This window comes from Pseudoliparis swirei, chromosome 18 (assembly GCF_029220125.1).
Source record: "Pseudoliparis swirei isolate HS2019 ecotype Mariana Trench chromosome 18, NWPU_hadal_v1, whole genome shotgun sequence".
Lineage (NCBI taxonomy): Eukaryota > Metazoa > Chordata > Actinopteri > Perciformes > Liparidae > Pseudoliparis > Pseudoliparis swirei.
In genome coordinates this window covers 8,161,903-8,186,263 of record NC_079405.1, presented here as the reverse complement: position 1 = coordinate 8,186,263, position 24,361 = coordinate 8,161,903, and the positions used below count along the sequence as shown (strand labels likewise).

The 24,361-nt window shown below is 43.1% G+C and overlaps 1 protein-coding gene across 3 annotated transcripts in view; it reads left to right on the top strand.

Annotated features, from left to right (window-relative positions):
* asic1b (acid-sensing (proton-gated) ion channel 1b) overlaps positions 1-24,361 on the top strand; it is a 170,807-nt gene that overhangs the window by 113,260 nt on the left and 33,186 nt on the right. The window contains exons 1-2 of one of the 3 annotated variants that reach the window (XM_056438616.1): positions 3,490-4,022; positions 4,776-4,780. The exons of 1 other annotated variant lie outside the window; for it this stretch is intronic. In XM_056438616.1, the coding sequence (XP_056294591.1) occupies positions 3,490-4,022; positions 4,776-4,780 (538 nt within the window). Of the gene's footprint in view, positions 1-3,489; positions 4,171-4,775; positions 4,781-24,361 lie in introns of those variants that run through there. One more of the 3 variants, XM_056438617.1, reaches the window with a different exon arrangement.

Here is a 24,361-nt window from a genome sequence, read left to right as displayed (position 1 = left end):
TGTGTGTGTGTGTGTGTGTGTGTGTGTGTGTGTGTGTGTGTGTGTGTGTGTGTGTGAGGGTGTGACTATATGCATGTTCTGAGTAATGGGCTTTGTGCATCCTCTCTTGCTGACGGCCAGGATGTATCCATGGCAACGGCAGGTCGATCCTAGCTGTAAGCGGCGCTGGGAAGAGAGACTTGAAAGGGAGCGTGAAAGCTCTCCTCTCATCTGGCCCGCGCTCCTCGCCCTGACCATGGCGAAATGCGTGGCCTTGTTGAAATCACAGCCCCGAGGGCTGTGTGCTGGAGCTGTGACCGCGCAGGCGCTCACACCACAGCACTGCCACCTATTGACCCGATCGGAGAACAGAGAGAAAAAGATGTTCCTCAGGGTGATGTTTTCCTGTGGTGTTGATGGTGGTAGTGTAAGTAACACACAGTATGTAAGTGTGTGTGTGTGTGTGTGTGTGTGTGTGTGTGTGTGTGTGTGTGTGTGTGTGTGTGTGTGTGTGGTGGATTATTAATTCAGGCTAATTTTACGGGAGATAGATAGATAGATAGATATATACTTTATTAATCCCCAAGGGGAAATTTGTCATAAAGTGAAGTCACATTTCGGTTCAAAGGGGCTTGTGATGAAATGGGTTTTCACAACAATTTGCTGTTGATTTCAAAGCCTATAACATGTGTGTGTTTACACATTGCAAAACAATATCAGTTTCATTTTCTGTAACTTCACCCTTTTTGTCTGCAGTCTAAAAGCTCCTTTATCAAGTGTTAATCAAGCCAAAACATATTGTTAAGAAAGAAGGAATGTGAACACATTTCACACATGGAGCAGCAATATTTATATCGTAATAGGTAGTGTAGCATACAAAAGACAGATGAAAAGTACAACACACTCTCAATGGGTTGCTTTTAAAGTCCTTTGAAGCTTTGTCACGGTCGTTTTAGCCCTGAGGAAACACTGCCGGATTAGATGTGCTGCTGCTGCCCCCTGGTGGAGACATCAATATGCATAATGAGGCAGCGTGGACGTGCTTTGAAAGCACTGAGTGATGACAGGGGGAAGGATGAAAAGACACAAAAGAAAAGATAAATGGGCGAAGAATGGAGCAACACAAAGATGTTTGCCATTTGGATTCATCTCCTTGTAGACGAACACAGATGCCAAAACAAACACAGAATTATTGCATCCAGTGAGCGACAATAAATCCACAATGACTATTTTATGATATTTTGGCACAAAGTACGTGAACATAATCATTGGACTTCATTCATAGGGTTACTGCTCGCCGATTTCCTCCACGGCAGTTTCACAAGGTGCCAAATCCAAGTTGTTCGCGCATGTGTACACTACCGTTCAAAAGTTTGGGGTCACTTTGAAATGTCTTTATTTTTCAAAGAAAAGCACTGTTTTTTCAATAAAGATAACATTAATCAAAAATACACACTATACATTGTTAATGTGGTAAATGACTATTCTAGGTGGAAACGTCTGGTTTCTAATGAAATATCTCCATAGGTGTATAGAGGCCCATTTCCATCAACTATCACTCCAGTGTTCTAATGGTACATTGTGTTTGCTAATCGCCTTAGAAGACTAATATCTGATTAGAAAACCCTTGTGCAATTATGTTAGCACAGCTGAAAACAGTTATGCTGGTGATATAAACTATACAACTGGCCTTCCTTTGAGCTTGAAGTTTGAAGAACAAAATTAATACTTCAAATATTCATCATTATTTCTAACCTTGTCAATGTCTTGACTATATTTTCTATTCAATTTTCAATTCATTTGATGAATAAAAGTGAGTTTCCATGGAAGACACGAAATTGTCTGGATGACCCCAAACTTTTGGACGGTAGTGTATATTCAGCAGTACCTATCAGAAGGCCGAGGGGACTGCCGCCGAGGGAGCTCCGTGACCTCCTTGTTCGGTCAGGCTCGATGTCGGAGGCGATCTAGTGATCACGAATACATAATCCAAGAAGCCGAGGCTATACCAGGCGGACTCTCAGGCCAAGCCACGAATCTCTGTTTGCTCCCTTATCGTCAGCGGTTTGTTTCCAGTGACGGTCAATCTCCACCGCTGCAGCTAAGTACATATTGACTAAGTCTGCTACCTTTCTCACCCTCTCACTTGATATTAGAGTCCTTAACCCCCTCCTCCTGGGTGAAAACACATGAAAACACGCTGTCGGCTTGTTATGGTTTAAAAGCTCAACACAATGGATCGGTTTGGGTAATGTGTTCCTCATTGCTTTTATGTTGCCGCTTGTGGTATCATTAGCTGCCGTTTTTTTTATTGTAAAGAGGACTGTCAGCGCCATAAATGCATCTAATGTTTCAACTTCGCGCACCATCGAGTTTCCGGACATAATCTCGGTCTAATGGAGGTGGATCGATCCAGGAGGATCTATCGCTTACATTTCCTTTTCATATCACAATCCACATCCACCTCTGGGAATCTGCATTAAACTCCATCTTCAATATTGAAAGTATCCAGTTGAGATGGGTTTCCTGCCCCCCCCCCACCCACCCACCCTACTTGTACATATTTGCTTTCATTTAATTTGCTTCCCACTGAACTGCTTGCATCCATGTGGAGATCTGTTGGTGGAATGAACCGATGGATAGAAAACGACGATGAGCAAATAGAAGTCTGGATTGAATTCCTTGACTTTTCTCCTTGGCGGTTGCTCTGTAACAGCTTTATTGTTTTTGTCGGATTCTACATGCATCGCACGTGAACTTATTACTCCCTCTCCCTAAAACCAACACCTCTTTTTCGTTGTCGTTCCACGTGCTATAAAACTCATCGTGAGAGCAGATCTCGTAATGAAACCATTGCATGGGAGGTTTTCTTGTATTACACGACTGTGCTGAGATAATTATTTGGAGGGAGGGAGGAGTGAGGTCAGGCAGAACAAAACAAATCAGCAGAAATAAAAGCCCATTTTGTCGGTTTTTCGCTTCCGTACAGAGTCTCTTATATTTTCTCTCTCACTGAGTCAAGCGTTATTTTAGTTTTTTCCCTGTAAGCGGTGAAACTCTGCCCCGGCTCGGTGACCTGTAGCTCGGCCCTGTGGGAGTATTCTGTGTCCGATACTCCTCATGGCCTCACCTTCTTTCCCCTCCTCCCTTTCCTCTTCGTCTTCTTCTTCTTCGTCTCCATTTCAAATTTGCTCGAAGGGATGGATCTGCCCCGAGACACAAGGACAAACCCAGACACGGCATCTCAGTTCAACTCAAAGTAGACGTGAACGGGTGTCGGGCTCTTTTCAGCTTTCGGCTTTCAGTATTTTGACCGGCCTTGCAGGGCCGACGGAGTCGGTGACAGAATTATTTTCTGTCGATGTTTCTCGTTATCTAATTGCTTAATGAGAGGAATATTTCAACCGATGGTTTTGAGTCAGTAGGTAGATTTTGCCAGATTTCTTCGCTTCAGGATTCTGGACCGATTGTCATATTTTTAAGCTCTAATAACATATTGATCCTGCCGCCATGCCGGTCCGGATCACGTGCACCATCTCCTTTTCCCCCGACGACGAGCCCGGCCGAGGGTTCGGTCAAGACGGCTTTGGCGGCGACCACTACAAGCGGGTGAAGAAGCGTTACGCCGACGGGGACTCGCGGGACTACCTGGATGGCTGCGGTGAGGCGGACGATTACAACGACGAGGAGGACGACGGCGATGTCGGCGAGGTGGATGACCTCGCCGCTTTCTTCAGCGGCTGCACGCTCCACGGCACCAACCACGTGTTCGTGGAGGGCAAGAAGTTCGGTATTCGCCAGGGTTTGTGGGCGGTGGTCTTCACCATGGCCCTGTCCGCTTTCTTGTACCAGGTGGTGAACAGGATCATATACTACTACCAATATCATTACATCACCATGCTGGATGAGAACTCGGCCAAAAACATTACCTTTCCGGCTGTCACCATGTGTAACTTCAACTTTGTGCGGAAGTCTCAGATGAGCTACTCCGATCTGATTTTCGTGGGCCCTCTACTGGGCTTCGAAGAAGGCATGGCACCGGGGTTTCCGCTCGCCCCGGAACCGGACCGCCTGCCGGGCTCCCGCTTCAGCCTGGATGAGTTCTACAACCGCACCCGACACCGTATAGAGGACATCCTGCTGGAATGTACCTTCAAAGGCCTCGAGTGTGGCCCTGAGAACTTCAGAGAGGTAGGTCACATCGGGACCCGACGGCTGAGAAAATACGTCTGGAAATACTTTTAAATGTTTGATCCTTCCTGTCTAGACATCATCAGTGCAAGTTGAGCTATCGGGGGTATTTCATATTCGGGATTGTTTTGATTGATCGGTGCTATTGCATATGGGGATTTAAAAATTGAAACGTCACCTCGTGGAATATATAGCTGAGGCCGCCGGATTTCATCAGGAAGAATCTCGTGTTTTGGGTTCATTGTGATTAAATGAGGACGTCCTCTAAAATCTCAAAGTAAAAACTAATCTGTAATGCAAGTAGCCGTCACTGACGAGACTGGCTTCCGTAGAAAAAATCATTCGAAAAAAAAGTGGTGATTTACAGCCTTGAGGTAATTCGATGACGTCTCTGCTGTAAATAAAAAAAATGTTTTCTAAGTCAGCGTGTCTGCGTTAATGACACGCCATTGTAAATGAAGAAAAGGGGCAGACCTAATAAAAGCAGGGCCCATTACTTAAAGTGGCAAACTTCGCATGTGGTTGTTATTAAATTAAAATGCGTTGCGGACAGAAAACTTTAAGGCACCCTCTTGTCAGACACACTTTCCCTGATTCTTTGGTAGATCTGGTTGGGTATGTTCCCATGAGTGTGCACATCAGAAAGCACACAAGCGGAATACTGAATTATACTGGATTATCAAGAAGTGTTGACCAGACCATATCCAGTTATTGGTTTATTGATTTCTCTTGACCTTCGCACAGTTATGGATAGGTCCGTGCTGACTGCTAATGGATGCATTAGAGTTACATGAGCTGCAATGACATCAGTGTGTAAAAGCATGTACATGACACGCTATTCCCATTTAGACTAACGAGATAACAAGATGCCTTTGTTGATCTATAATCCTATTATTTGTATCGTGCGGTGTAAATAGTACAATTATAAAAGCATTATTGAAATATATATTTATAAGTGAAGCTTATACCAACTAAAGGAGAAGCTACGTAGTAAATAATAGGATTAACAGCATGTACATCTCAACTTTTTTTATATATTTAATGCCAAAAATGCAGCTAAATATGCCATTAATTTCTGGTTTTCTTTTAATCGCGATAAGAAATTATTATATATATTTATATTATTAGCTAAAATAAGTGTCATGAGCCTGTTATAAAAAAATATGCATTTACTTATATAAGATGTAGACGCTCTTACAACTGTCCCGGGGGAGATTAAAATGCAGAGCCAAGCAGAGTTACATGGCATTAAACATCAACAGGGGATTTGGGGGGGGGGGGGTCCATTCAAAATGTCACAGCATCAACACAGAAAGCAGCTCTGACATTCTGTGGCTGGGAGCTTCTGAAGTAGAAAGCTGAACATGGCTGCATCCTGTCAGCCAAAATGAAGAATATGATATAGGTTAAGAGCATTTTGAAAATAGAGTCTCCATAAAAGCACTTATAGCTGTGGTAGTTTTGGCTGAAAGGAAATGTAGTTACCATGACGGTGAGGCCATGCTCTGATGCATGTTGGCATGTGGGACAAAAGGGGCATCAGGATGTAACGATATCCCCTAAAAAGAGCAAAATGGTGCAGATTACCGATCTTACTCTCCATATTTTTTATGAAGATCTTACCAAAGCAAAAACTTTGAAAATTGCCCTGGTCGGGGAAATCAGTATCACAGAGGGAAATAAAATGGATTATATGGCCAATGTCCTTGAGATGAAATAGGGGCGGCCTTCATCCTCTGTTGATATGATTCTTTAAAAGACAAGGAGCATTGACTGCAGTGCAGTCTGCCGTTTTATTACCATGAGAGGGAGGCAGCGACCAGGCGGTATTCAATGAGAGACGTGACCGCTAGGGTGCTTGGTCCTGCTTTCATAATGTCTTACTCTGCATCAGATGGAGATAGAATGCAGGTCACATCGTCACGTTGCACATCTTTTCAGACCCGATCAGTCATCCTGTGTACGTCACTCGTGCAGATATCAGCTCGATATATGATTAATATCCGCTTGCACATGATTGTGTCTTTGTAAAAAAAGATGTCGTTAAAGAAGATTTCAACACCGCGTCACCTTTTCATTATGCGAGTCTCGGTTTCATCATTTGCTGAAAGGGTGTGTGCGTGCCTGCTCGTATCGGCGTCGCCGTTATTGCATGAAGGTTAAAGAACTGACCAACACAAGCAACACAAGTGACAAGTAATTATTTCCTTGTCAGGTCTAATGGGACTAATTCTAGAAGTTGTCTCACTTGAAGCTGAACCTTTCTGCGTTGCAGCCTCACACGAATATAATCATGGATTTTTCCTTCAGCTCACGCACGTCCACGCAGCAATTATAAACTGAGACTTCCTCACTTGTTGCCCAGTTGCAGAGCAACTACTGTGTAGTTCTGAAAATGTTAAAGAACAGATTATATCACGAGTCATTAAAGGAAAGCTTGCCCTGTAATTCACCGCTGCTTAGAAACAGACGCCTGTGATGTCTTTCTGGGCCCATTGCGTCGTTTGGTGATGTGAAGGGTGTTTGTTGTCCTATCTTTGCAGATAACAGGATGGATTTGTTATGATGCAATAGCCTGCCGAGCTATTTTAAGTGATGTTACATTTCAAAATCAAAGATGACGGGAATCTTTGAAGGCTTTGATATCCATCTTATTTGCAGTGGGTTTGTTCCAGTAGTCGGCAGACGCAATGCAACCACACAGTATGTTTTATTTGGTAGCAGCCGATACAGCTCAGTGTTCAGGAGCGCGTTAACTATTTTAGCAGATTATCTAATCCTTTTATTGATTAAACACAATACAAATCAGCCTATTCCCTGGGAGTTGTCAAAGGGCATTCTGGGAAATCCCAAATTAAAGTAGACACGTGGGGTAAACTGGAGGTACAGCAAAGAAAATGAAGAGAAAACAAATGAAAATTAAAAAGAGTGAGTTGCATTATCGCAAATAAGTTAGATATGCTCCTGGCACGTGGGAAAGTCTGAGTCACATCATAGACTGTACATAAGAGATGGACGTAGTTACCGTAACGTCACCCATCGGTTTATGGAGTACAGTTTCTGAAGCTTCGAGTTCGGCATTTTGTCCGTCGCCATCTTGTTTTTTTTGGAACGAGAAATGACGATAGAGTTGAGCTAACTACAAGCAAACACTGAATAACACATATTCAGGCGACTAGAATGTTACAATTAACTTTCATGAACTGAAAATACACTGTGAAAGGTTTAAAGTTGTAAGAGGAAAATACTGAGAACACCCAGAGCGCAATCACAAGGTCGCCCCGCCCTAAAGCACACCCTGCTTTATTGTCTATTTTACTCTAAATGGGACCCAAATGTACGAAATGAACATAATGATGTGTTGAAGACGACTTGAAACTAGCGATTGAGACATTATACTCATGTTTACAATGTTTACTGAGGGAATAAATCGAATGAGAAGTCGGGTGATCTTCGAATGAAAGTTATTTACACTTCCGTTCAAAAGTTTGGGGTCACTTAGAAATGTCTTTATTTTTCAAAGAAAAGCACTGTTTTTTCAATAAAGATAACATTAATCAAAAATACACTTTATACATTGTTAATGTGGTAAATGACTATTCTAGGTGGAAACGTCTGGTTTCTAATGAAATATCTCCATAGGTGTATAGAGGCCCATTTCCATCAACGATCACTCCAGTGTTCTAATGGTACATTGTGTTTGCTAATCGCCTTAGAAGACTAATGTCTGATTAGGAAACCCTTGTGCAATTATGTTAGCACAGCTGAAAACAGTTATGCTGGTGATATAAGCTATACAACTGGCCTTCCTTTGAGCTTGAAGTTTGAAGAACAAAATTAATACTTCAAATATGAATCATTATTTCTAACCTTGTCAATGTCTTGACTATATTTTCTATTCAATTTTCAATTCATTTGATAAATAAAAGTGAGTTTTCATGGAAGACACAAAATTGTCTGGATGACCCCAAACTTTTGAACGGTAGTGTACACTCAAATCCTCTTATTGCAACCAGTGGACCCCTGATGGCTATTAGAGAGAAAGCAAGTTAAAGGCACGTCCACATCTTTAGAGCAGACAAACTCATTTAACCGCATGCATTATTCATTTATGTCATACTTTTCTCATGAACAGCAAATCAATAAAGTGTGTTTATTTTTCGTCATGTGTTAATTGGCAGCAGCACTCACAAAGAGGTGACCGCTGGACTCCTGCTAGGGCCTTTTTATTATATCTGCTAAAGAGCCACTAACGGCCCTGGGACTCCATTATTGGAAGAAGAGAAGGGGAGGAGAGCTGATTGATTGCCTTCCGTCTCCCACAGTCTCTGGGGCTTTCTGTCCTTTCCGTCTCTCTCTCTGTCTCTCTCAACCATCTGTGTGCACAAGAAAGTCTGTTTCGGTGTGTCTGTCTGTGTTTGTGCGCTGTGCACGAGCTCTGGCTTCGGGCCGGGTCAATAGTGAAGTGAAACGCCCTGCAGAGCGACGGTTCAGGTTGCAGCCGTTCCGTCCCGGAGCAGAACCCGAGCCCCCCTCAGAGCAGTGATCCAAATCCCTGTTTCCTGCTCCATTCCTGCCCATTGCCTTTCTACCAGCATCAGCATTGTCAACAGAATCAGCCGGTGCACGGCTCTGGTTACGCCCTTCTCCTTTCTCCTCAAGAGCATCCGTCTGAGGGTACCGTGAGCTCTGCAGGAAGGCAGCGAGGAGAATCGTTTCAAAGAAAAGAAAATCAAATGCCAGAGCCGGCCTCGCCATTTAAAGCAGCCTTTGGGAAAAGATTGTATCAGGGAGAGTGTAATGTAATGATCTTCAAGCATATAGCCTACCATGAAAAATTATATGTTCGTAAATGATCTCTTTTGAAAGAAGATCATCATGTGGGCTGCAGCCGCAGAGAACAAAGACTAACTGAATGTGTGACGCTGCCAACTTTGAGTGTGTGCTAATTAGTTTGGATCACTTATGAAGCAACAGTTATTTTACACCTTGTGCAATTAGCCTAATTAAACTGTCACTCATTTAGATGGAAATTGATTTTTGTGCCTCCGCTGGTAGCTAATATGTAGTCATTTTGTGATTCACTCCATCCTTTCGTTGGAGCTTGACCTATGTTTGATTTGTGTCGTTTCATTAGCTGGTGTGAGGTTCAGATCCATCAGGCGGCACTCGCACAACAACACAGTGGTGAGCAGCCACTGCTACCTTAATGTTTCAGTGTAATTGCGTCTCTTCTGCTGCTGCGGCTGCCCGACCCTGTGTGAGCAAACCGAACCAAAATAATGGATTTCAAATGTCAGGTTTAATAAATGAGTTTGATTGAGTGTACCGCATTGACTCGGTTATAAAGTGGTCATGACGGCGTCTGAGTTTGAAAAAAAAGGCTACACTGCTGCAATGACCCCCCCCCCCACACACACACACACACACACACCCCTCTGAGTGGTGACAGCACAGGGCCATTAAATATTTAACTCTGAAGTTCAGTTATCTGTCTGTGACTTTCTCTCATCTTCTTCGTCATTATTAGCCCGTTTTCATCTCAGAAGTTCGGAGGTGCTCTCTTTTCATGCGTAGCTGTATCTCATCACAGTTATATTTCATCATAGCATCTTCAGTGGAGCGCTTAAAAAAAAGAAAATAAATTGCATTGGCTTAAATTAGATACCATTATATCTAATGCATGCTTCTCTTCTCTTAATCGCCATTTAAAAACAACCCCATAATCTAATTAGTGAAATTGGTATCCCTGATACTCATCTTCTTACGACTTTCTTTTTTTCAAAGGCTTTCCAGCGATTAATGTTGCATGCCAGCGTGTATAACTCCACTGTTGCTGGCATGAACTCATATCAAACAGTGATCACACGGGGGCAGTGTTTTACTATTATGTTAGGACCTGAACCGGCTTTCATGTCGTTCTTGGCACGGAGATGCTGCACGCTGTTCTTTTTTTCTTTTTGTGTACAAAAAAAAAAGAACAAATCTCTCAGAAATATACTTAATCTCATCTCTAAAAGAAAATCGTTGATTCCCATAACATCAGATTCTCTGAGCTGCAATGACCCCTCCTCAGTTAAAGCTCCATGTAGGAGCGGAGCAGCTGCCAGTGGAAACAAAGTGTTCTCATAGTGTTTCTTTTGTTGATAAAAGAACTGTTTTCCTGTGGGATTAAACTCTATGTGTGTGTTGTGGGGATGAAATATTACCAATCAAACATGAGCTGAGTTTTGTTCACCATGAACGGCCTTGGCAGAAAGCATCCCTCGCTCATTCTCTGTCTCTTTTCTCTCCATCTCCATCTCTCTTTTTTTCACCCTCCCTCTCTCTCTCTCTCCCCTCTACCTTTTCCGTACACGAACGACTTCAGTCGAGTAGGAGAGGCTCTGAGGTATACTCTGTCAGCTTGTCTAAGTGATGGACCAGTGTTTTTATATGCAGCCATCCTAATTACATCTCTCATCAATCTTCTTTGCTCCCCCCCCCCCCCCCATTAAGATAAGTTCAATCAGATATAAAGCCATCATACGGATACGTTCTCACCTCTCTTCAATATCGGCCAACCCTTCACAACACAAAGACAATCCATTATTAAAGTGGCACGAATTAAAGAATATAACTTTCACTTTACTCTGCGACTAAGACACACGACCCTTAATGATGTGAAAATGATGGATACTGCGGTCGGAGTAATTACACATGAATAAGACATATGGAACGTGTCTTGTGCCGGGCCAGTACCCACTTACAAGCAGCGAATTAGGCTGATGGGACGACCTTAATGGCTTTTTACAGGATGGTTCCCTTGTAGTCAATATCAGAGAGGAAATATAACATCGGGCTCCAAATGACAGAATGGGCTTCGGAGGAGTTGTAAAAAGAGGTTGTGCAGTTTAAGAGGACAGGGACTCTTGGAGACAGACAATTACAATTATTAGAATAATCATTTACTCCTGACTGTGTGATGAAAAGTGATCTATTCACAGAGTAGTTTATGCACATGGAGTCGTACAGAAAAGAGATATTGTGTGTGTGTGTGTGTGTGTTGGGGGAGGAGTACCAGGATGCCTAGAGGATATGTTTTTGGCTGAACTTGTGTTCGCCGCCTCTCCTCGCCGCAGTTTCACGGATGGCTGCGTCTCTCCTGGTCAGCACTCCCGTGGGAGGTGAGCATCTCTGTGGCTGAGTGTGGAGTCAGCAGGACGCCTCACCTCGCCCGACATATGTGTTTGTTTGGATTTATTGTGTATGTCTTTATGTGCGTTTGCATATAGAGAATGAGACCCAAGAGGAAAGAGACAAGGGTGTTTGTCTTTTTTTGTGTTAACATACCTATGAATTCTTATTGAACCTCAGCTTCAACTTGCAGTAGTTGACTGGTGCTCTCTAACACTTCAACGTACCTTCATTTAAGAATATGTTGATAAGTGATGACATGGATCCATGCCAAACTCAAAACTGCAAAAAGTCGATTATTGGCCACCAGAGAAGAACTCCGAAACACAAAGAAAGACGACTTCACCTTAAAAATGAGTTACAATTCATCATGTATGCAGCAAACATACAGCGACCTTTCAACCCTATGGGGTCATGTCCGTAAACCAAAATAATGATGTAGGAGAAGCTGCAAAGATATAATAATGAACAACATCTTTCATAATACATGTCCACATTTGATTTAATGATGATGTAGAGATTGCGATAACATGATAGGTTGAGATTCTCTTTCTCAATCCCACATGTTTATGAAGCTCTTGAATTTATTTATTGGTGGCAGTAATTACTGCTCCTGTCAGCGGCCTTCAGGAGATCTCCTGTAAGACATGGGGGACAAAAGGCTTTCTGACATTCTCAAAAAAATACGAGTCTTCATTCAGCAGTCGAAATTAGCCAAAATAAAAAGGGTCGCGCGCGGATCAGATTCTCAGACTGCTGAATATTATCTTTGGTTGACCTTAAGAATGCATTTTTTTGTTTGGAAAGACGACTTGAATGTGTCCGACCTTCTTTTACAGCGTCGTTTCAGTAGAAACAGACTTGGCATTTTGGTCGTTGCCACCAGTGATCAAAATGTACCATATTTTTGGACTGGTTGTAGAGGTAGTAGTGGTGGTAGTGGCTATACCTCGTTTATCATAAGGTCACGCTTTAAAGCAAAACCTGCCTTATTCTCTATTTTACCCTAAATGCCATCATCATTTATAAATAACTTGATAGGATAGGATAGGATATATACTTTATTAATCCCCAAGGGGAAATTTGTCGTCACAGTAGCAGTAAAGTATACAAAGTAAAATATAAAATACAAAATAAAATATATATGTATATATACAACATATATGCATACACAATACAATACTAATGACTGCAGTGTAAAAATGAAATTAAATATAAAAATATTAAATATAGACAGAGTGTGCAAAATGCAAAGTGTGTGTATGTGTGTAGTGTAAATAAATGAAATGTGTGAAGTGCAGATCAACATAGTGTATGAATCAAGTTATCGTCTCATATCCATCCAATCAAACTTTTTTTTTCGCAACCACAGTCTGACCCTGCTGATGGCCAGGAGAGGGAATCTTTTCAGGGCCGGAGATTGACAGGAATGATTAGATCTATCAGTAATAGATGAATACAAATCTGAACCGGCGCTTTAATGCAGTTTCAAAGCTGCGGTGGAAGAGTTGGCTGCTCCGTGAATATCAGGTAATAAAAGTACCCTCGAACCAGCGGTGCAAACATTGTCCTCTTCAAAGCATTGGTATTTGAGAATGAACACATATCTACTCTGTCACTCTGAGACACTCGGGATCACAGCCGTGGAAAACTGCCTTAAATGTAAATGAGCTGCGCATTGCAAACAGGTCTGCCCTGCGCTAAAGTTGGTGGAAGGTCTGTTGATTGAGCGCTTGTTGTTTCATTTCACACTCAACGTCAAGGGGTCTGGAGCAGCTGTCTTCGGGCAACCCGAGAGGAGGGCCTGATTATATTATTCCGCGCCACAACCTAATAAGCATAAGCAGAGCCGATGCAAATTTTAACACCGATGAGGTTCGTCTAAGTAGCGTGCGCGGGAAGAATTACAGACATCACCGGGGAGACGGGCTCTCTGAAATCAAACCTCCGCCTCTCTGTTCCCGGGTTTACTTCAGGACAACCGGGTTCAGGCGGCTTCAAACTTCAAACAGTTATTAGGGACACAAAAAAAGCACATCAATCATGGCAGCAATTAGCGTCACACACGGAGCACACCCAATAACCAGCAGACCCAAACACAGCAGATAATCAGAAAATATGGAAGCCGTCACGCGGCTCTCAGTAGATACATCTCCAGAGGGCCCATGTTGGAAGATCCATTTGTGTGTGTGTGTGTGTGTGTCAGTGGCCAGCCAGTTGAACTACTGTCGACCACCTTCATTAGTCCAGCTTTCACAGCAGCATCTCTGACATCCCCTTGACGTGTGTAACACACAATATGCACTCGCACTCAACTCCTTGCCGTATTTTAACAAGCTGCCGGTGGATTTCGTGCGAAACAAGTTCCTGGACAAGGATAACAAACAGAATTTGGAAATATGTAAATTGCAGGCAAGAAATCAAAGGAGTGTTTTGTATCAGGGATTCCTGTCCTTCTGAATATTGTGCTGAGAAGCAGCTGATAGGCCGGTGCTCGTCTCGGCTTTAACTGGAGACTGACAAGAAGAGGATGTGACAGGATTTCATCTGGTTGAAGTTTTTGATATACCTTTTATCCTGTCTCTCAGGGAAGGGAGGGGGCGTTTATTTAAAACAAGTGTATATCTATTTATAGAGATATATATATATAAATATATTGAGATATATATTGCCCTTTGGGTTTGATGTTGGTTTGAAAGCATGCATGAGTTCTGTCAGTGGCGTTTGTGTGTGTTTTACGTTTGTCCGTCCATACTCGAGCTGATGCCTGGCTCATGGGAGGGCGGACATTAATGTGCAAATGGCAATGCCGCTACACCCCCCCTGATATTTGAAAAGCCGCCCCAGCGAGTGAGATTAGAAGATAATTATGAATCAGAGCCTGGATGATAGATTATCTGTTGGTCTGATGTATCAACGCGGAATTGCACGTAGTATTCTTGGACGCCTTCCTATATAGCCATGACCGCGACCACATTTATTATAACTATCTTAAATCACCACTCCCGTGTGTGCGTATAAGAAAACCTCACTATCACCCTTCCACAACTAATATAACAAATGGATGGATTTACCCTTACAAGAAGGATTAATTTGTAAATGTCAGACAGAAAAGGGGGCTATTCATTTCACAAAAGGCCATTCATTCATTTCTTCCCAAGCGGCAAATGGGAGGTATGAGGCCTGTGGGGGACCGGGACACCGTTTGCGATCGCTAGCGGCCGTCCTCTGAAAGTCATTCATCAGAACCGTTTCCACCCGTTTCCCGAACTCTCCCCAGCTCAGCTGTCATGATGCTGCTGCCGGGATGAATTAGCAGGGATATCGCACTGGTCCTCGAGCTGCAAATCAAAACGAATCCGCTCCATTCGGCCACAATACTTACACGGCGAGGCACCTGAATCTATTTTCAGATGAATGCATTGATGTTTCTTACATGGTGGGGTAAGAATCCACAAGCATCAACAAGAGAGAGGCTGCTGGGACCTTCCTGTCCAGTGGATTGAGACCACATGCCAGCTATTCACAGTGCTTAAACATCTGATCTGAAGCTGGTTTTTGCTCTTTACAGTCACAAAGTTTCAATGCTGCCATAGGTTTCCCAAGCCAGCGCTTCAAATGTTAGTTTTAAAACAGCTCAAAGGCGTCACACTGTGCCAACAACCTCACTATAGCTTCTCTAATGGACATTCACGGTAAAATGGGTCAACAAGGGCTTTTCAAGAATAAGTTCAGTATTTTTAGACGAAGCACACCCACGTGTTATACGTTTATAACGTACTGGTACTGTCAGTCTGTACTGTCCATGCTGAGGTAGATTACACGTTGGGTGTTATGATTTGGAGTGTTTCCTGTTTTGTTTTGAAGTCCCTGTCTCATTTCCTGTTTCCCTGCGCTTCCTTCCCTGTGCTTGTCTGTTTCGGTCCTGATTGTTCCCTGCCACGCCCTGATCGTCTCCACCTGTGTCTCGTTACCCCAGTGTATTTAGCCTGTGTCTTTCTGCTTGTTCTGTGTCTGTTCGTTTTTGTTCCTGTCCGGTTCTTGTCCCTGTTTCTGCTAGTTATTAATAATAAATCCCGAGTTTTTTTGAGAAATCTGCCTGCTGCGTTTGGTTCCAAATCTTGCCCCAACTTAACATTGGGAGTGAGAACGGGTAGTTATATATATAACACATTAGTGCCGAAAAAAGTAAGGAAATCCCAATTAGAATCATATATACAAACGTCTCAAATCAGTTCACATATGATAAGAACTATTTCAGTTAAAACATTTTGATTTCTGGTTCATTTTGTAGCCATGTTTTAAATGGGTACTCCAGAAATGCTGCACTTCCATAAAGTTGGGGGACCCACATCAGACATATTACAAACAAAAAGCGTCACAATCGAAGCAGTCGTGAATATTCTGGGTCAAACTTCAAAAACACTGGTTTCTATATTTCCCACATAGCAACGAGGCTTCGTAGTACTTCCTCCTTGTGACGAGTAAACTAAAGATAAGATCATCCTTTATTCCAACAAGGAAGTGTTGGTTCATCAGCTGAATGGTATAAAATATTTAGTACTTGGACCCTTGAGAAAATGTCAGCTCCACCTTCTTTGAGTGAAGCTATAATATCTGTTATCCCAAAAGAGGGCAAAGATAAAATGGTATGCAGTTGATATAGACCGATCTTGGTTTTAAATCAGGATTACAAACTCTATTCATCCATCATGTCTAGGAGATTAGAATGCTTCATCCCTGAACTAGCTGACAGCGATCAAACCGCGATCAAACCCAAAATAATATTAGACGCTCTCTTCATTTATATATATATATATATATATTGTATTATATCAGTCAGCATGGGAGAATATGTGTGTAATCGCATTTTCTACTTCCTGTTCTATGTACTGGCGTGAATTTGGCTGGAAGAACCTAGTTTGTTTCTTTGTTTACACAAAAATTAAGACCTACTCAATGACATAACCATGTGTGCTAGAGAAATTGTGGAGGGGAGAGAGCAAATCACCACCATATCTTCTGGAGCTGCCCCAAAATACAAACATTCAGGGAGAGCACTTGGACACTTATGCAACATATTCTGGGGCAGCAGATTCTATTTACATGCAAATCACTTTATTTGGGCAATCTACCAGAAGAAATAACTGGAAATGACAGGTACCTCCGGAGAATATTAAACAGAAGCAGCAAATCACTCGTAAATGGTCAGAAGACGGCCCAGCCTCGATAGAAAACTGGACTGAAACTATTGAAGAAATCCACGAGATGGAAAAAATGACCTTCCTTCTGAGACTAAGAAAGGACACATACATAGCAAGATGGACAAAATGGACCAAGTATATGTCAGAATAAGGACATTGGCTGGTGATTCGCCGGCTTTTGGAGTTTGTGGGCTCTAGAGCAGCGGTCCCCAACCTTTTTTGAGCCATGGACCGGTTCCGTGTCAGAAATTATTTTCACAGACCGGCAATATAAATGACGTAATAAATATGACGTCATACAATTATACGAAGGGCATAAAGTGCCAAAACTACAACTCATCATTACGCCGAATTAGTGTGAGCCGTGCGCTTGTTTACCTGCAACGAGCCGCTAATGGAGACGGCGACACAGACGTGTGTTTGGTCCGCTGCTCCTAACCGAGTTCTGGTCGCTGTCATTAGAACAGGCAGAGTTGTTGTGTGAAATGTCCCTTCAGGCCACCGTCCTTTGCATCTCGAACAAATTTTCTTCTAGCTCAGACGGGCTCGAGTCACCGGGTGGGTTTGTTTACAAATGGGTTGCAGGTCTATTCTTTTGCAGTCGGGTCTTTTGTGGTTGGAGTACCGCTCAAACTCTTTGAAAAGCCTCTTCCACCCGGTCAACGTCTGAAACATGTAGAATATTCCGCTGTTCACTCGCCCACACAGCAGCGACTTTATCGGCCAACTTGAAAACAGTTGTCATTTCCCTGAAGTGACAGAATTCATTGAGCAGGTTGAATATGTTTTAAGATTCTTTGTCACTGAAATGTGCCGCCAGCAGAGGGTTCGGCGCGTGAGACTCGCCTGCAGTGATAAACCCGAACTTTAAGACTCCTGAACGCGGCTCAGACGTACACACGGGTGTATCCGCTCCTTTTTCAAAATAATATATTTTTCCGACTGATTAAAAAAAAAAAATTACAACTTTATTTATTCACTTTTTTTCCGCGGCCCGGGGGTTGGGGACCCCTGCCTTACAGCACATCATGTACACACCATCATCCTCAATTGTTTCTGTAAATCACCACCTGCCCCTCTGCCCCCTCCCCCCCCCCCCATGCCTCCATGCTGCTTCTCTTCCTTTGCTCTGTCGTTCTCGACCCCCCCCCCCCTGCGCCTACTCCCTTGTGGATGCTTTGGCGTCACACATTCCCAGCGGGAGACGGCACGAGAGACGACATCAAGCCGAGAGAATATGGGAGATCACACAGAGAGAGGGGGAGAAAGTGTGGCGAACAAAAGTGTGTGTGTGTGTGTGTGTGTGTGTGTGTGTGTGTGTGTGTGTGTGTGTGTGTGTGTGTGTGCTTTAAGACACACAACAGGAGAATTGGCAAAATTGGGGGGGGGGGGGGGGTTATATTTTGTTGTCCTAGCAAACAGGCATGTGGGCTTTGTACTGTCGAAGTTGAGAGCAAACAGAGAGACAGGAGGTAACGACAGAGGTAGATTTGAACAGATAGCGGGAAGGAGGAAGGTCGGGGAGGGGAGCTTGTTGCTCTCCTTGTGTCACATAGTTAGACCCAGAATGACAGTTTGATGAACTGCCGAGTGCCTCGACAAAAACCCAGAGCTCTCACAAACAAAACCCTCTGCCATCAGTGCATGCAGTCAGACCCAAGGTTTGTTTACCCCTCAGCGTCCTCGTACGCCGGTGAAGGGCTTTCATGGCGTTCGTAATTTCAGATTCCGTGATTTGTGATCTCGCCGGCTGTAATTTCGGTTCACAGACTCGGCGCGTTTCCTTTGACACTATTATATCTTAGCGTGAGCATGTGGAAAGGTAGATAACGGAACATGCATACACCACAAGCATGCGAACGTAAACCTGGACACCTTGGAAAAAGAGAACAGAGAAGCTCATGAAAGGAGTAAAAAAAGGAAATAAATACATTCAAAGATCACATGTGTGCATTTGTATGGAGCGCATGTAAAACATGAAACGGTCAGAACTATCCGGCAGGTAGCTCTGTGAAGATTTTCTAATAAATATATATATATATATTTCCACCCCTGGTTTAAATGATGAAAAGAGGAAAAATAATAGAAAGACAGCGTGACATTTTGCCCTGTGCACATACTGAATGCCAAGAAGTGTAATCCGGCCTGGTGTAACGGAGTTCAAAGTGCCCTTTATGATTTCTTGTTTTTAATATATTGTGTTTCGTTTTGTTTGTTCAACAGTCCTGTTGAGTGTGTGTGAGTTTTATTTGAATTAGTTTTTATATAGTAGCATTATTTCTAAAAATCTGTTTTCTGCTGAGGCTGAGTTTCGCCTCTTCTGTTCCTCTTGAGCTTCCTCCCGTCTTTCCCTCATAAGAGTTTTGTATTTATGAGGGTAAGTTGTGTGCTAAGATCGTCTTTCACTGTGTTGTTATGTTTTTGGCAAGTGTGGCCGTTTGTGTTGCGATCGCGGTGTCTGCCTGTTGTGTGTTTTTGAGATCGTCAAGAGATGATTCAAATATATCTTTTGGCGATCTTAGAAACACGCAACAGGTATCTTTTGTTTCATTGCTTCTTTGGCGCCATTGGGCCTTGACACGTCCGGCCGTCCTGTCGTATGTTTTGCCCGTATAGTATAACTAGTGGTAATTGGTATAAATTCTGTTTTGGTATGTTTAGAAGCTGATGTATGGATGTCGTCAGCAGGTATGCGTTCTTCCTTTGTGTTAATTTCCGCAAAGTCACTAACTTACTCAGTTATTTATTTTGTCCACTAGGGGTCGCTGTTTCCCCCCTTTTTGTCAATATATATATATAACGTAGTCCTGTTAGAGATCCGAGTTTTATATTTATGAGTAAAGCTGATGTATGGATGTCGTCAGCAGGAATGAAAACTGGAAAATAAACCTGCGGACTCGACTTCTTCCTTGGCCAGTATAAGTCCGTTACACTGGCAGGCTAGAAAAAAAGTATAAGTTGTGACATCAAGTGGCAGCTTTTAAATGTCGGTGATTGTCGGCGGTTTTCCGTTCATCTTCAGCCGGCTTTTTAAGCATTCGCTGCTTCGCTGGTTTCACTGATTGAAAGTGAAGTCTTTTTCACATTTAGAGGAACTGTCAAAGCAGAAATCCACTCCAAAAAACATAGCCATCAACTGATTACTCTTATTCACATTGGCTCCTCGCGATCGAGCAAATGATTCTATGTTGCATTCAATGTCCCGAGATGGATGATGCACGACATCAGTATGCAATGGATACTGACATTTGTGGACCGGGAATGTTTTCCGTAATTACATCCCTTTTTGTTTCCTTGTAGCGCTGCCGACGAGTCTGGACTTCCAAATGTGTCCATAAATTCATTCAACCCGGCTCTCTGTGTATTAATGAAAGCCCCCCCCCCCTCCCCATCAGCTTTATGTTCATCATAAAACTTGAAACTTGAAACTTGAATCAGCTCAAGGATCTGTCTCCATAACGTCATTGAAATGACTCAGCAAAAGACGGATTCACACCGAAATTAAGCTGAGGCTGGCTATGATTATAGTAAAGCCAAATATGTATTTCCCTTCAAGGCCACGGCTTTCTGAAGCCTGGCATTTTTATTCTCTAAAGAAATAAGTAAGTAGGCGTTTTATGGACTCAAAGATTCTGCTATGGAAGTATACACGGCATGGGGGGGAGAAAATCAATAAGTGTTTAAGCGAAAGTCTTCATTTTTCTGTCCAGCACTCGTCACGGAAACGGCTCTTTTTAATGGGATTTCTTTTCTTCACTTCTCTTCATTTACTTTGGATGGAATCGAGGAAAGATGAGTTTGAAACTGTGGATCTCGTGTATCCATTTTTGTCGCGGTCGCTTGTTTTAAGAAGCAGTCAATCAAACAGGATATTTATTTCATATGCGCAGGTGTTAAAAGAAACGTCCCTGATGTCCCCTAACAAATATCTTTGTTTGCTTTTCATAACGGTTCATTAGTGAAACTCTTCGACCGCAGTTACATAGCAACGCACCCTCGTTGTTCTGTCGGTGTCACACTTTGTGTTGGATTGTGTTTCTCCGGTCAGAACAGCATCATCCTTTCACCCTGACGGATTAGCTTGTTGCTCTGAGGGGGGAGGGGGGGGGGGTCAAACAGATGCCGTTAAAGGCCAAAAGCATCAGGATCCATTTATGGAATTTTCCAGACGCGCCCGCCCACCAAATGAAGGAAAATTGGAAGTAATCAGCGTGCGTCCCAAATGTTTCAACCTGAGCAGCATGTGTGTCGCGTTCTCTTAATTTCTTTCGCTCGCGTTCACAGGTACACGCCGTTCTGCGCACGGAGCCGCAGTCGATCGAACACATATGGATTTCCATGGTACAACTCTCGAATATGTAATCGTTAGTGTCCCCACCGTGAAGCCACCGAGGGGGGGGGGCCACAGTTGAGTACCGGATCTCAGTGACACCAACACCCGTTGACACATTAGTAATCACCCAAGTGGAAGACATAAGTGCACCTCGGGGGGTTATGACGGGTGTCACAGTGTAACGGCCGCAAGGGAATGCGAGTGAAAAGTGAGAAGAGTGAGAAAGCCGTATTCCAAAAAACATGGAGAGAGATTGGACTGCTGCTGGTTGCCTGATCTCATCTGTTAGCGGCGCTTCACTCTCCTGTCATGTACACTCAGCACGTCTGTGGGCTTATGAGGTATAGGACAAGAAGGAAAAAGTCCAAATTAGGAGATTATATTGCGATTATAGTTGGTTTTACCACAATCTTTCCCTCACTTAAACCCAATAACATAACCACACTCTCCTCTGGACCTAAAGCCCTAGTTACACTCACAAAAGGAAATGTACACCGACAACTGCGGACACCGCGGATGCTTAGTGGTTCTGTGTGTACTGTTCGCTGTGTTGGACTTGTTTCACACATCCGTAAATCGGGGGGTAACGTGGACTACCGCGCAGATGACAAAATTGACGTCACACAAAGTATAACTTTGGCTTAAAACATGACTTAGTTGCCACATACGGAGATTTGAACTATAACTTTGTGACAACTTGGGTCTATCTTTCTTTTTTTGTCCCTCTCACACCGTCGCTAAATGGAAGCCATGAACGGAACAAGAAACGGTAGCGGCCGTGCGTTCAGACAGGGCTTACACACACCACCAGGCCCAGCTGCATTAACCTGCCAGTGGGCCCAGGGGCCGCGTTGAGCTGATGACTTCTCTCTCTGTAATGTGGTCAGCTCCATGCTGAAGTGCCGACTGATCCCCGGTGTGCCGTGGAGAAATTTGAGTTCCACCGAAACACTGCGATCCCCTTCATGACCTCATGATCAGGTGCTCCAGCAGGACCCACCCTAAGACACTTAATATGTAACTTGATACATCACTATTTTTGGTGCATATTCTTGAATCAAATTTGAAGTTGGACAAACCATTTGACCCACAGTTAAGGTGTCAATTAATCGGCACGTCTTTGCCAAATATTAGGTCATAACTGTGAACTAGAACGGGCACTCGGTAGAGCGCATACCTTCGCATATCACAAGATTGGGCATTGGATTATGAACATTTTGGCATTAGTTGCATGCCAATTGGATATAAATTGACCGCGCTATGGTAAAAAGAATATGTTGACCTTTTCATGACCTTGACCTTTGACCCGATCGATCCCAAAATCTAATCAAATCCCACCAAATTTCATGCGATTCGGTTTAATACGTTTTGACTCATGCGAATAACACGCACGCATACAAATACACGGCAATCAAAACATTACCTTCCGCATTTTCAATGCAAAAGTAATTACTGAATATTTTCATTGACTAGTTCATTGGTGAACTGCTGCAGCTGATGAGCTGACAGCTAGCCAGTCACAATCGCTCTCAGAGCTCCTCTATATTTACATAAAATGTGTTCAGCCTTTATCCAAAGCAACAATGAGTGCATTCAACCATGCGGGTCCAACCCGATCGACTGATGGACCTCAAGTGCTGCATTAAGAGACAGTAAAGCAGTTTTATTTCCTCTCGACTGGACTGTTTACTCCCCCCTGGACGTTTGTTCAACACCATTTTTAATACTCATTGAAGCGCATTGTCTCGTTAGCTTAGTAACTAATGAGGCAATGTACTCGCACAGTTTATTCCAACAAACTGTTTGCACCGTCGACGTGCCTCATAAGCTTCGACTCTGTTTTACTCTGAGGAGGTTGAATAAAATGTAAAACGGTCAGAGTTCACAAAAGATTCACTTCACCGTGAGACCAGATCCACTTAAAACTGACTCTGTTGCTGATGTTGCTTCTTTAACCCTCCTGTTACCTTCAAATGTACTAACATCTTTTACGCTTAGGGTCAAGTTGACCCCAGCAATTAAAACCTCCAGAAAATTATTTGAATTAATATTGTTTCCCAAGTTTAGGTGTGAGGTACTTTACGTTTGTTTGTTACCTAAATAGCCCTTTAAATATATAAAAAAGTTGATATTTCTTATATGTATCACACAGTGAAAAACAGCCTGGGGTCAAATTGACCCCAAAGAACATGGATGCGTACAAGTTGTGTTCTTTGAAACCATATCATCATGTGAATTGTAAGTTTTCCCCGTTGTCCCCAATAAATTAGGAAAAGTCGTGAAATATGAATCCAAAAAAATGTCAATCATTTTTTTAGAGACGTTAAACATTGAATGGGGTCAAATTGACCCCAAAGGTAATACGAGGGTTAAATGCTCGTGTAATCGAGTCTTAAGACGGGAGCAGTTGCCATATTGTCTGGTCGGGTATCTGGCCTCCCGCCCACGTCAGCCAAACGTCTTTGAAAGAGATGTCGAATGTGAAAGGCTGTCGATTCTAAACCTTCGTCACAGTTTAACATCATGTTCAGAACTCCTTTGACATTGTGATTTGGCATATTAGTATGCACAGTTTTCATTGTGTAATGAGGGGTTATTTCATTTAGGTTGTAGTCGGTTGGCATTTTTACAACCTGCCCGATGGTCTGATTGTTGGGAGGACTTTCTATTGTCACCATGTTCCCTGAACTCAGCAATTACCGGAGTTGCAAGAACACTGATTTCTCCTCATTCATGCTCTCTTTCTTATATCGTTCACTGACACCATTTTCTTCTCAGCTCTTTTTCTCAAGTCACACAGTAAACCACACACACACACACACACACACACACACACACACACACACAATGTGCCCAAAAGTAGGAGCAGAGATAATCAGGCCTGCATGTTGTCCAGCTTTTTCTCTGGATATTGGAACACTGTGTGATGATGAGCAACCACGCATGAACCACCACTTAATCAACACCCCCAAGAGAGAGATGGAGAGAGAAAGAGAGAGAGAGAGAGAGGGTGTTCGCAAAACGTTTGTCAATGATTTGTTCCCGTCTTTGTTGAAACAGATTTCCCTCCAACTGTGGCACAAAAACAAATCAACATTAAATCTAAGCTAGCCTCTTTGGGGTGTCGGGAGACGCACAACATGATTTGCATTTTACCAGAAGCATCTTGACCATTTTAATTTTTCCTCCTGAACATTTCACATCTTTCACAGGAACACGTCAGAGACGTGTGACAGCCGGGAATGTCAACCAGTTTGCTGAAACCAGTGTTGCCAAAATGTGTAACGCCCAGTGAACATTTGTCTTTTCTTCTGCACTGCAATAATTAAGATTCAACTAGTGGAAGAGTAATGAAGTAGACTACAGCCTCCACGGCATTGTCCTCTGTGATGCAGCGCTCGGTTTTGAGGAAGAATGCCAATTATGAGCCAGAAGGGATTACCACCGTGTGTGTGTGTGTGTGTTGGCTGGAGGTTGG